Consider the following 13,443-nt stretch of genomic DNA (forward strand, 5'->3'; position numbering starts at 1 on the left):
GAGTCATGAGGCAAGGGACTGAACTGACAGCCCGGCAGGCTGAGGTGTCCCTTTATTCCCACACCCCAGGTGCAGCAGCAATGCAAGCTGCCACTACATACTGCCCTGTCAGTGTGCCTCAGCCCTGCTCCGGAGCCCACCTCATTCAGTCCTTGCCTTCTCTGCTGACAATGCCAATAAGGGGCCAATTAGTTTTAGCGCTGATGGCGGCATGGACTTTTACCTTCATGTCATCTAGGTTGGTAGGGAGAGGGCCTGGTTTGCCCACTGTGGCATTACTGTTTTGTCGCATCAGCCCACTAGAACTGGAGGATACAGAAGATGCGCTGCTGACGGTAGCAGAGAGATTACGCATGGCAGGGGCACTAGTGCCACTCTGCTGCTCTCCTGGAGGCCTGCAGGAAGAAAAAGTGTAGATATCAGAATCAAGGTGGAAGGGATCCTCATAGCCCACCACCTGTGCTGAGAAGCCAAACAAGGACATTTGCAGCAATGTGTGCCTGTGGAAGCATCTAGGGCACCAGCAGCCCCAGTGTTACAGCATGCCGGTAAATACCTTCTCACTGTACCGAGATACTCCACTCTGGCCACTGAAAAACCAACTAACTTCAGCTGCTCTTGCCTGACAGATTCACCCAACACAGACCACTTCTTGAGAGCGACAGTGACTTTACAGGATTTACAACTCCTATGCCTCACCCCTTCAGAGCTCAGCGTGCCTGGGACCTGATGAACTTACTAAGGGAGTGAGACCCTCACGAGGGGTGGGGAGAGACAGGGGAGGATTGTGGGCAGCGTGCAGTAAGTCCCGCCCTTTGGCAGGGCCGATAGGATGGTCTGGTAGCTATTGTGCCGCTCCCGGAGACCATGCGCAGGGGTGGGAGGGCAGGGGGTCCCTAAGGAGGGGTAGTGCTGGGGGGCCCGTACTTTGGTGGGGCTGGCAGGATGGTCTGATAGTTGTAGTGCTGCTGATGTTGCTGGTTGAGGATCTGGAGCTGCAAGAAGAGCTGTTGCTGCTGCAATATTTTGGCATAGGAGGAGTCCATGGGGGGAGCCCCTTTGTCCTGCTTTTGGTCCGGGGGGATGTACTGGTGATATTTAAGCTTCTTGACTTTCGGCTTCAGTTCCTTGGCTTTTTTACTGCGCTGAGACTTCTCGCTGGCAGACTTGGGCTGACTTTGCTATTCAATGAGAGAAGCAGGGAAGGAAGAAAATAAAAATAGATGTAGGAGATGCACTGGAACAGCATTAACATCTAACCAAAACCTACAAGCAAACCAGGCTTTTTACTTCAAAACTCTCTCCAGATTTGACTCTGGGGCATTTCCACATTCTTAAAGCAGGGATAATCGTACAAACTCAGCAGCTCGGCTACCTCCAGGACCTTACACAGCACCGGAACAAGGGTAGAGAGACAAGAAGGATTGCCACAGCGCAACAGACCATTGAACAATTAGCTCAGACTCCCTCTCCCTGACCATGGTCAATGCTAGATGCTTCGGAGGAAACTTTTATATCTAGGACCCTTGGCAACTGCACTATAATATGTTTGGAAGGAGGGAGACACCTTCCTGACCTAATCCCTGTCTCAATGAGCTCCTCTCTAACTGAAGGTTTTAGAGTAGCAGCCGTGTTAGTCTGTATCCGCAAAAAGAAAAGGAGTACTTGTGGCACCTTCAAGACTAACCAATTTATTTGAGCATAAGCTTTCGTGAGCTACAGCATCCAATGAAGTGAGCTGTAGCTCACGAAAGCTTATGCTCAAATAAATGGGTTAGTCTCTAATGTGCCACAAGTCCTCTCTAACTGAAGAAGATCTAGACATTGATTCAGCTCAAGCTCAGGGAAGGTCCTCTAAGTAGAGACCAGGGGGAGACAGTGAATGATGCAAGATGTTCTTCCAGTGCCTCAGCATCTTAGTCTAACACTCCCACTCTCTATCATCCCCAGAACAGCCACATTAACTTCTATTAGTCTATAAAAATGGAGTGACATCCCTCCTCCCCATACCTTAATGAGCGTTGGTGGGGGCTTGGCAGCAGGAATAGTGGCTCTGTTGGTGAAGCCTGGAGGCAGCAGAGGTGGTGGTGGAAGAGGAGGGAGTGGCTGTTCAGGTAGGAAAGGTGTTTCATTGGCATCTGCATTGATCTGTAACTGGGACACAACCTGCAAGGGGAAGAAAGAGCATCACTCAAGAAACAGACACACAGCTAAAAGTTTCCTCTCCACTGTTACAATGTTGCCCTCCTTTCAGAAAGCAGAGGGCTGTAGGAGCATTCCACTCAAGTTGCTATGCACAGGTTACCAGCCATTAAATGGCCACCTGGCTTCTTAATCCACTCCCTGAGATCCCCTTATCCAGCTTGGGGAGAAGCATGCTTCAGTGGGATCAAAGCATCCTAGAAGAAGGAAGGAATCAAAGCCCACTTCTAACTCTATGCCTCTCCTCCCTTTGCCTCCCAGGAACAGTCACATACTCTTAACATACATGGCATTGCCAAAACCATTCCCACTACCAATCCTCAACAGGGCACAACTAGGTGCCCTCTCCTATTACTTCTAGGGAATCACTGGAAGCTTCCCACTGCATCTACCTACAGGGGCACCAGACACATGGTTTTGCTGGTACCATTTAGAACCTAGACATCTCATGTGACTTCAGTGATATCTCATTAATGAATTACTGAGGAACAAATCAGTCTCTTAGCAATGACACCTTGTAGATGTCTCTATGCCTCATCCCTCATTCAGGGATCCAGGCATTTGCACTGCCCCAATCTAATAAGGGTTCTGAGGTCCCAGAGAGCAGCAAAAGTCAACACAGCATTCTTACCTGAGCTGGTGATGACACAGTGGTGCTGGGAAGCGGCTCACCAATCCGAGCGTCCATTGGTGATGGTACAGATCCCTGGGACTCATGGCTGGCTGGCTGCTCTGGGGACAAGGCATCACTGCTGTCCTCGTCAAAAGAGGAATTATCCGCAACTTTTGGGTAGTTCACCTGCCCAACTGAAAACAAAAGATAATTTCAAACACTGAATGGGATTACAGTCACCACTGGCCAGTGGGAGGTGGGGGAGGGCGCTGAGCTGTCGGCTTATACCATACCCTGAGGCCTAAAGGCTGACTGAGAGGAATCCAGGGCAATGGCACATGACAAGGGGCACTGGGGACTTGGTTTGGTGGCTTCTCAATTAGGAAGGTTGTGTGTTAGTTTGCATTGTCTAGTCTCAAGTAATGATTTCTTTAGTGTTGGCCAGCTGCATGATATAGGATAGGAGGAAGGATCTTCCTCCTCAAAGGAGGTGTTGAGGGTCTCTTTTAGTTGGGATCCCAGATGTTCTCTACTCTCTTTTTCCAGACACAAAGCGCAAGGGTCAATCACAAGAGGTGGCCCTAACTGTTCCTCAGACTTATATCTGTACATATATGGCGCCCTCCAACCATAGTATCTGTCTGTCCCACAAACATTAATTTATCCCCAAGACACCCCTGTGAAATAGGGAAGTATGATCATCCCCATTTTACAGATGACCATCTGAGGCACAGAGAAATTAAGTGATGTGCCCAAAGAGCCAGCAATTGACCCCAAATCTCTCAAGCCCAAAATGGAGGGATGTGTGGGGATAGACAGATGGATGGACGGACGGACCATTTCTTAACCACAAGATAATTCTTCCTCTCTTCCTTGACCAATTCTTGTGTGAGGATGAAGCCAGGCTCGCTCCTACCACAGCCTGGCACCTCTCACTGAAATGTATGCACCCTTGCTCATGAGCATGCCTCCATTAGTCTCTGAAGGAGGTGGCAATTCCTTCAGTGACTGCCCATGCTTCAGCAGGGTGCGGCTATGCTTCATACAGCCTGCCTAATTAGGAGTGGGGTAATACACTCAGGCTGTGGGAGGGCTATTCCTCAGCATTCCTTTTCACCCCTGCAATGGCACTGGAATGATTTACATCCATTCCTATTTATTTTCAAAGGAGTTGAATCCTCTGAAGATTTTAAACCAACAGAAAGCTTTTGTTTCCACACATCTGCTCACCCATGTGCTGTCTTCCCTCCCTGATCTGACTTAGTCAGTGGGTTCTCTCTCACAAAGGGTTAAAGATAGAGGGATTTTCAGGAAGAGAGGGCATGCACAAACTAGGAAACACAATCCCACAATGGTTCATCAGTCCTGGGGATTGGGGATCAATTTCATTTTATTCTGTGAGCCCAGCATTCCTTATAATCTAATCTCTCTCCATCGCTATCCAGGCTGGGAAGGGAGCTTTGCATTCCAGAATCCTGGGACTGGAGAGGCTGAAGTTTTGGCATGGGAATGAAATCTCATGGTATTTTTTCCCACAGGGCAAAAGGATGTGTTACCTGAGAACCTCCCCAGAAATACACATCCCTTACCACACTTACCAATGATGGCTTCTTTCAGGCTGGACTCCACAGGAAGGATGTTCTTCTCCACCAGCTCCATGGGACCTGGCCTCTGGGCTATCTTCTCATTGAGGTCGTCTGCCAGTCTTGCTCTCTTCAGCTTCAGCTGCTTGGCCTGCAGGGAGGGTTCAGCTGAGGTCTCTGGACAGGAAAGAAGTAAATAAGATGGGATCAATCCTGGGGTGCCTAATGTGAGCATGCTGACATTACTATGCTTCCATTCAGGAAGGAAAGAGCCTTGCTCTCTGACGCTGGATGGGAGATGCTCCCTCCACTCAAACTGGTGTCATTCAATTCATGTTCATCTTTTCCTCCTTGCTTTGTATCCTTATATATGGAGTATGCCATTCCCTCCCTGACCCTGAAATTGGCCACACACTCGCCAGCTGAACCTTCCACTGCCTCACACCTTTGGGCATTTTAAACAAATTCTTCTCTGGTCAGCAGAACAGTCAGCACACACACCCCACTGCTCCATCCTTCAGCCTGAACTAATGGTTCTGCACAGTTGGGGTTCACATGGCAGATCTCTCTGTAGACCAAATAAGCCATGTGAGAAGCAGATGAGTCCTTCCTAAACAGCCATAGAACTAAGGCAGCCTTAAACATAGCAGACCTGATTAGATGATTTCTGGACTCATTACTGGGGAGATCCCTGATCTCATACACCCCCCTCCACAATGCATTCACCCACTCCGGTATTATGCAACTGGCATGATCGTCTGCCCACTCCCAGCTGAATAAGGGTTTGGGCGAGGGTGGACAGTAACTGTCTCAAGCTAGTAACTGTATGGAGAGAAAAGGAGTACTTGTGGCACCTTAGAGACTAACCAATTTATTTGAGCATGAGCTTTCGTGAGCTACAGCTCACTTCATCGGATGCATACCGTGGAAACTGCAGCAGACTTTATATACACACAGAGAATATGAAATATGTATGGAGAGAGTCAGTGCTTGTTGTAGATCACACCACATTTGGAGTTTTTCTCTTCAAAGTGTGCCTACCTTCCAGAATGTGCATTCTGACCAGCTCCGATCTCTCTGGCCGGGACCGGATCTTCCGTTTCAGATAGTCCTCTGTCTGCAGCAAAGACAGACAAGAATGCAATGAAATTAAGTGGACAGACATAGCCTAGGATAGGCCTGGGAAGCACTGGGTATTTGGCTTTTTTAAATCCCTCTTTTGTTGTTACTGAGACGGAAATGAACTGCACATAGAAGGGGATATATTCCCTTCAAGATCTTATAGTATTTAGAGCCTCAAACACAGGACCAGTTTATCCAAGGGACTGCCTGCTGTTCTTCATCCCATCCCTGAAAGAAAGAAGAGTAAGGATGCAGCTGCTGCCAGTCCTCAGCAGAATGGCAGGAAGCAGGAACTTCGAAGACCCAAACCCCTTTCTTTCCATACACAATACTGCCAGACCAAGTCAGTGTCAGCCTTCAAGGTGAGAGACTCAAGACAATGGGTTTCTGTTTATGATGCTGAGCACTGGGCCAACTGTTTGCAGAGTAATGCACACAAAAGCAATGTTGGGATTTGGAAGCTGGGTCATGATTTGGGCACACAGTGGAACTTACAACAAATGGAGCAGTTAAACTGAAGACGCTGTCTACTTCTCTGACCAGCTGGACCTGGGCAAACCCCACTACAACTCTGCATGCTTCCTACTCTGCACTCCCAGAAAGCCCAGGGAAAGGGAGACTAGGGTCAATGGGTAGCAGAACTATAAGTGCAGACCACAGGAATGGACCCGTTGGAGGCTTTATAACAATTTTTTTTCCAAACATAAAAATGCACTCACCCACTGCCAAACCCAAAAAGTAATTTAACAATTAATTTTTAGAAGAAACAGGAGGAGGAATCTACAGCCAAGGGGATGCTGCTCTCCAAGCAAACCAAATCTAAGATAGTGGTACTTGTTTCAGTCTTTTCAGAAAGCTTGCAGTGGTGGTGTTGTCTGGGATGTTCCATCAGAGGTGTCATTTCTCTAATTTTGCATTGCTTTCACTTTTGAAATAAAACTCAGCCCAAGTGTCTGAGTAGGCGCCATTCCCCTGTGGGCTGTTCTGAAGAACATTCCCCAGAGGCCTTTTGGGGAACTGAAATCACCAAGAAACTCCACTGTACAAGCAGCTACAACATGAAGTATGGTGCCTCTCTCTCACTCTTGGCTTCCTCTTTCTCAAGAGCCACAGGTTTGTGATTTTTAGTCTCTACCCAAGACTATTTGGGATCTCCTCCATCAAGCTGTTGGTTTTAAAGGGAAGATACGCCCAGGGTCTGGGAGCACTACAAACTAACAAAAGTGTGCACACTGCACAGAAGTAACATCCTTTGGTTCAAAAGAAGCAACACATACTTAGGCTATTGCCATCCAAGGGTGGAAAATATGTCACAAAAATAGCTGCATCAGGTGTGCGTGGGGTTATGAATACTGGTGATCTCCAGAAAGAAGAGTGTGGGGAAACTTGAACCATTGTCCTAAACTGGCATTTACTCCTGGGGGAATTCTGTGTCACTGCGCATGTGCACAATTCATGTCCCCCACAGATTTCTTTGCTTCCCTTTCAGAAAGTCATTTTTCTGTGGGGAAGCAAAGGGAAGCCGCAAAAGTAGTCATGCATCCCTGTCAAGCAGCACGAGCATGTCATTTTGGGCGCCTGGAGCAGCTGGTGGAGAGGTAAATCACAGCAGAGGGGATGGGGGAGAGGGCACAGTTGGGACAGCCCAGCTTGTGGCTCCTACCCTGCACCGCGCTCAGCTACTAGTTCCAGCTGGACTGGGGAAAATGGGACTTGCTCTTCCCCTGCAAGATGGGGCTGGGGCAGACCCACACCCAGAAACCTCCCCAGGCTGCAGGAAGCTCCATGCCTCCCATCCCTGTTTCCTGCCTCCACTGCTCCTCAGCTGCAGGGAGAGGGGTCATTGTGTGGGCAGCTGCTCCCCCATCTGCCCAACCCCTGCACATCTGGACGCCCCCCCACCAAGCCTCACCACCCCGCATCCAGAACCCCCCTATTGAGCCCCCCACACCCAAAAACCCCCTCCCCCGCACCTCACCCCTTGCAGATAGAGCACCCTGCCCCCAGACCCCCTGCCAAACCCCATCCCCTAGCATCTGGATCCCCACCCCTGCATCCAGACCACCCCTTGCTGAGTCCTTTGCACTTGAACCCTCACCCCAATGAGCCCCACCCTGCTGCACCTGGACCACCCTGCTGAGCCCCCCACACCTGGACCTCCACCCCACTGAGCCCCAACCAACTGCACCCAGACCCCCCTGCTGAGCCCCAAAGACCTTCACCTGGACCCCTCTGCAGAATTCCATTATCACTGCACCCGGAACCCCGCAATGAACCCCTGTGCATCCAGATTCCCCTGCACCCGACCCCCCAGTGAACTGCCTGCTGCTAGATTACCCCACACAGAATCCTCTCACCTCACACCTGAATCCATCCACACTAAGCCCCTCCACACTTAGATCCTGCAAGGCAGAGCCAGGGGAGGCCCGGTTCTTGAGCTGTGTCAGGGTTCGGTGAAGCCTCATTGTTGAGTCTGTGTTCCAGAGTGGGGGGAGCACCTGCAGAGTGATCTCCCACCTCCATGCAGCCTGTGCTCCCCACTGCCGTGCCGGAGCCTCCACATTTATTTATTGAAAAATAAGATTTGCGGAATTTTAAAATATTGTGCGCAGAATTTTTAATTTTTGGGCGCAGAATTCCCTCAGGAGTAACCTAGTCAGGACCAGACAGAGTGGGGGAGAAGTCATCACCGCAAACAAAAATGCATAAATGCAGGTGCATGTGTGACATAGTGCTTCCAGAATTTGGACGTATCCTTTGCTGTCTCATTTAGAGACATGGGATTTCCAGGGTAATAAACAGAAAATACCCTCCCAAGCCCAATTTCCCTTAAACTTGAAAGAACAAACTCTCTTACCCTGGCGCGCTCCAAGCTCCTTCTCTGTTCATGAAATGCAGCTGGACTTTTCAGAGCTGTTGGGAGGACAACATTTATAGAATGAATTAGAACGGTGGAGTTCCTATCCTCTCCACCCCCACGCCACGTAGGGCTAGCAAACTAAAGTTGCAAGAAATGCTCACAGCAACTGCCTTATGCATATATTCAACACACTGGATAAAATCCTCAGCAGGTGTAAATCAACATAGCTCTACTGACCTCAAAGAGCGTTATGTCAGTTTATACCAGCTGAAGATTTGACCCTTATTGATTTTGCTAAAATCCATAGTGTGAGCTAGATGTTCACTTGGATTTGCCACTGAACTACCACATGTAAACTTCATCTGTTCATCTGCTGGGGCATGAATGAGGGTCAAAAATTAGATATGGGGTTACAAAATACCCTCAGCAAGCTTTCCCATGGTGGTAAAATACTCGGGACCCTGACTCCAGCGGTAGGCACCAGCATACCTGAAGAGGCATGTGAGAATGGAATGATGGGGAGAAGCCTCATGAATTGTAAAACCTCTCCACTGCCATTCAACATCATAGAAAGTCAGTTTCACCATCTGTGAAATGGGGATGACCACTGACCTCCTTTGTAAAGGGTTCTGGGATCAAGAGGAAAAGCAATATATATGAGCTAGGTACTGCTATTAGAGGTTCAAAGTTCAAAGATGAATAACTCCAAAATGTTGTATCCAGGCCTTATAAAATAGTCCCAGGCACTAGATTTCATCCAAGAATAACGAATAAGACTAATTTTATTGTTTCTAGGTTAAGCTGTTTGGGAGATATGGTTTAATAATGGAACATTAGAGAATTGTTCAAAATGTGAAAATCTTTGCTTAAATTTAATGTACAGAGGAGTTACTCAATGTGTGTGGTGCACTCAGGTTTCACCCAGGGGGAAGGATGAGTGGATGAGGTCTGATGGGTAAGGATCAGAAGCTGATGCAGCCATGTCTATTGTGGAATGTGATGGAGTTACTTCAGATTTAGTCCATATACTGGGAATTTGAGGGGCAGTAGCCAATAACAGAAGAGATTTATACTGCAGTAGCCAGGGTAGAACAATTTGTACAGTAACTGCAGTTATTGAGAAATAACCACAGTGAGTATAAAAATACCTGCACTCTGATGGGCTAATAATGGCTCTGAGCCAGGCAAATGGGATTTTCAAGCTATCTGGTTATTGAGAAATAACCAAAAGGTATTGTGCAAGCTGGCCATGGGGAGTGCAGGGAATACGTCTAGAATTGTGGCCCAATAACTACAAAATCTCTACATTCTGATTGGCTGAGACAATTACACTTCTGGGTAATTTATGACAGTCATTGATGAACAGCAAGAGACAAAGGTTGTTGGGAAAAGTTATTTTCAAGCCACAGAAAGGTGTTTGTGAACCCACACCCATCCCCCTTAACAAACACTAACCTTAACTTCTATTTTGTGCATGGCACATATGAATAATTAAGATGTTAACATAGGTTTGTGTTTCTTCCCCCAACACATAATGATACTGTGCATCAGGGAACCAACTGAAGAGCCATTTGGGAGAGGATGCCAAAGCAGGACATACCCTGAGTTTTCAATAGCACTCCATGACTAATACTTATGTTCTGTAGTAGCTCTGCCAATTTTCCTTTCTGCATAGTTCTGCCATCATACTGGAAGCAACATGTCTGTGTGTATGTTGTGGGAGTTAAATGAAATTTTCCTGACATATTTCAGAGTAGCAGCCGTGTTAGTCTGTATTCGCAAAAAGAAAAGGAGTACTTGTGGCACCTTAGAGACTAACCAATTTATTTGAGCATAAGCTTTCGTGAGCTATAGCTATATGCACGAAAGCTTATGCTCAAATAAATTGGTTAGTCTCTAAGGTGCCACAAGTACTCCTTTTCTTTTTCCTGACATAGTTACAACCATCTTTATGATGCAACCTATCTCAGTTTGGTTAGCTTCATGTGTAGTTCAGGGAGCATTCTGAATATAGACAAACCAAACAAGAGGGAGGAGACTTTCCTGATAAAACAAAACAAAACAAAAAAAAGTATGGCAGGATGGCTAAACAGTTACCCTAAAGGGCAATTTTAATCTCTCATGGGTATTCCTTTGGTTCGTAGTTTGCTCTATCCTGGCAGCAAGACAGACAACTTCATATCTGACCTCTGAAAACGTCCAGGGGGCACACATCCTTCCCTGCTTTCCCTAGTGCTCTATCAGGGGGCTCACATATCAGAAAAGGGTGGCTGTTGTATTATCTTACTCCATCCAAAGTTAACCAAACCCTGTACATTGGCCTTAAAACAACTGCATAACAAACAGCCTGGATCTGTGTAACAATTCTGCTAACTAGCCACTGAGATGGCAAATGACCAAAGAGGAAGACTTTTTCCAGGTTAGAGCCATGAGATGCAGGCTAGCTGTTGAGAGATCTGGTTTATGGACATCAGTAAAACACTGTTACTTACTGGAACTGTTGATATTCTTTGAGATGTGAGGAAGAGGTGTATACCAGGTAGGTGCATGCACGCCCAACACACTCTGAGCCAGAGAACTTTGCCGAGCAGTACACATAGAGGCAATCCTTGCATCTCATGGCCTTAGCCCCTCCCCTGGCTATATAAGGGGAGGCATTGCCCTGACCCCCCGTCAGTTCCTTCACACCGAATGTCAGAGGCAAAGACTGATGCAGAGGCGATGGAGGGTGGGTTGTAAAATACACATCTGAATCACATCTCAAAGAACAACAGTTACAGTAAGTAACTGTTTTCTTCTTCTCACAGATGCAGCCATGTATTCCATGCAGGTGGACTCACAAGCACTAACCACTGGAGGTAGGGCTCGAAGTCTATTTAAAGAAGAACTGCAGGATTGCCTTCCCAAAGTCTGCATCTGAGCAGGATGCAGTTGTAATGGTATAGTGGTTCATAAATGCATGTACAGAGGACCAAGTGGCAGCCCTGCAAATGTCCAAAATGGGAACGTCACTCAGAAGTGCAATCAGTGTTGCCTGGGCTCTTCTAGAATGAGTTCACACCCTGGGGAGGTCTGGGGGAGGAGGCGTAGTCTAAGCTACTTCGTATGCAGGAAGTTATCCAGCTGGAGATCATCTGGAAAGACTGCTCAACCCTTCATTCAGTCTGCACATGACACAAACAGATGATGTGAGGATTGAAAGGGCTTAGTCCTGTGTGGGTAGAAAGCTAGATGTCGCCTGACATCCAACATGTGGAAATTCTGCTTCTCGGGGGTTAAATGCAGCATAGGGGAAAACACTGGTAGATATAGGATTTGGTTCAAGTGAAATGTAGGCAAAAACGTAGGGTGCTGCCGCAGGGTCACTTTGCCTTTGGAAAACTTTGTGTAAGGAAGTTCTGCCATCAAGGCCTGCAATTGACATACTTCCCTTGCAGATGATACTGCTAGCAGGAATGCAATCGTCTGACACAGACAGGAGAGAGAGGCTCAGACAGAGGCTCAAGACAGACCTAAGTGAAGCACAGTGTACTCACAGCGCTGGTCTGCCACAACAAACTGGAGAGAAACCTCCTGTGACTCAGGAGAATTGCTATCTGAAAATAAGCTTCCTGAAGAGCCAGGGTAGCAAACCAGTCATTGGGCTATAAGGCAGGGAGGATAGTTGCTAGAGTGACCATCTGGAATCTCACATATCTGATTGTTGAGGTCACAGAGGTCAAGAATAGGTCTCACCCTCCCTTGGGTTTGGAAACAGGAAATACCGGGAGTAGAATCCATGACCCCGACAAAGTAGGAGAACCTTCTCTACAGCTTCCAAAACTAGTAGGGACTGAACCTGCTTGAGAATCAGTATCTCATAAGACTGGTCCCTGAAGAGGAATGGGGCAGAGGGTTGGAAAGGAACTGTATAGCATAACCCAATCTGACGGTGCGTAGGACCCAGTTGTCCATGGTAGTTGAGTCCCAAACACTGCAAAAACAAGCCAGCCTGTCCCCAAACAGGGTGGATGGGGATGGAAAGGTCACCACTGATCACTACTCTGGACACAGAAGTCAAAATGGGTGCTTGCCTGATGCGGGGATGGGTAAAAGGGGATTATGTTGGCTGGGTGAACCCTGAATCAGAAGATCTCCTCTTCTGGTATCTAAAACCCTTCCTTGGGTAATCCCACTGCGTCACAATTATCTGCTGCACATTGGACGCAATGCTCGATTTCTGCAGCCATGAGGCACTCCTCATAGTTTCAACACAAGCCATAATTCTGGCCAAGGCATCCAGCACGTCCAGAGATGACTGCAGTGAAGTCTTGGCTATCAACCAGTCTTCTGTAACAAATGCCCTGAACTCCTCTCTGGAGGCTGCTGGTAACTTGCCCATAAATTTAGAAAATCGTGGCTCAATTTACAAAATCATTCTTAGAGAACAGCACCTGTTGGTTTGCAATGGACATCCAGCTATGGGAGATGAGAAGGAACTAATAGGGGTTGGGCTGGTGCTACTCTTATATGGCCAGGGGAGAGGCTAAGGCCACAAGACGCAAATGCTGCCCCTCTAGGTACTGGTAGGCAAAGTCTTCTGGCTCTGGTGCACTGGGTGCGCACACACCTGTGTGGAATACCCAGATGCATCTACTCAAAGAAGAACCTATGCTCCACTTTAATGGGAGAATCTCATCCACCTAAAGTTGCACTATATCTCCAGACCACACGCGTACAGTTTATGTGAATATCTCCTTCCTTAAAAGGGAGGGAAACACCCAAACTCCTAACATTAATAAAAGAACATGTACAAAAAGGTAGCTGACAAAGGCCCTGAAAACAATACGTAATAAGATTTCATACTTCTACCAGGCCTTTCATATAAGAGTGCTTTACAGACATTAATTAATTAAATTTCAAACCTCTGTAAAGTATTAGGCCCATTTTACAGACAGCAAAATTGAGGCACAAAGACTAAGTGACGCTTGCCCAGCATCAATCATACAGAGAGCGTCCACAGAACACCTAATAATAGAACCCAAAAGTTCCAACTGTCTTCCATACCACATTGCAGCTATGTT

At 47.4% G+C, this 13,443-nt stretch overlaps 1 protein-coding gene across 7 annotated transcripts in view; it reads right to left on the reverse strand.

Moving 5' to 3' along the window:
• The window catches only part of MRTFA (myocardin related transcription factor A), a 182,178-nt gene that overhangs the window by 10,922 nt on the left and 157,813 nt on the right, over positions 1-13,443 (reverse strand). For all 7 annotated transcript variants that reach the window (XM_048834809.2, XM_048834830.2, XM_048834814.2 and 4 more), the window contains 7 exons: positions 8,378-8,433; positions 5,440-5,515; positions 4,414-4,575; positions 2,834-3,009; positions 2,011-2,166; positions 928-1,181; positions 224-395 (listed from right to left, as the gene is read on the reverse strand). In XM_048834809.2, the coding sequence (XP_048690766.1) occupies positions 224-395; positions 928-1,181; positions 2,011-2,166; positions 2,834-3,009; positions 4,414-4,575; positions 5,440-5,515; positions 8,378-8,433 (1,052 nt within the window). The remainder of the gene's footprint in view (positions 1-223; positions 396-927; positions 1,182-2,010; positions 2,167-2,833; positions 3,010-4,413; positions 4,576-5,439; positions 5,516-8,377; positions 8,434-13,443) is intronic.

Source organism: Caretta caretta, chromosome 1 (assembly GCF_965140235.1).
Source record: "Caretta caretta isolate rCarCar2 chromosome 1, rCarCar1.hap1, whole genome shotgun sequence".
Classification (NCBI taxonomy): domain Eukaryota; kingdom Metazoa; phylum Chordata; order Testudines; family Cheloniidae; genus Caretta; species Caretta caretta.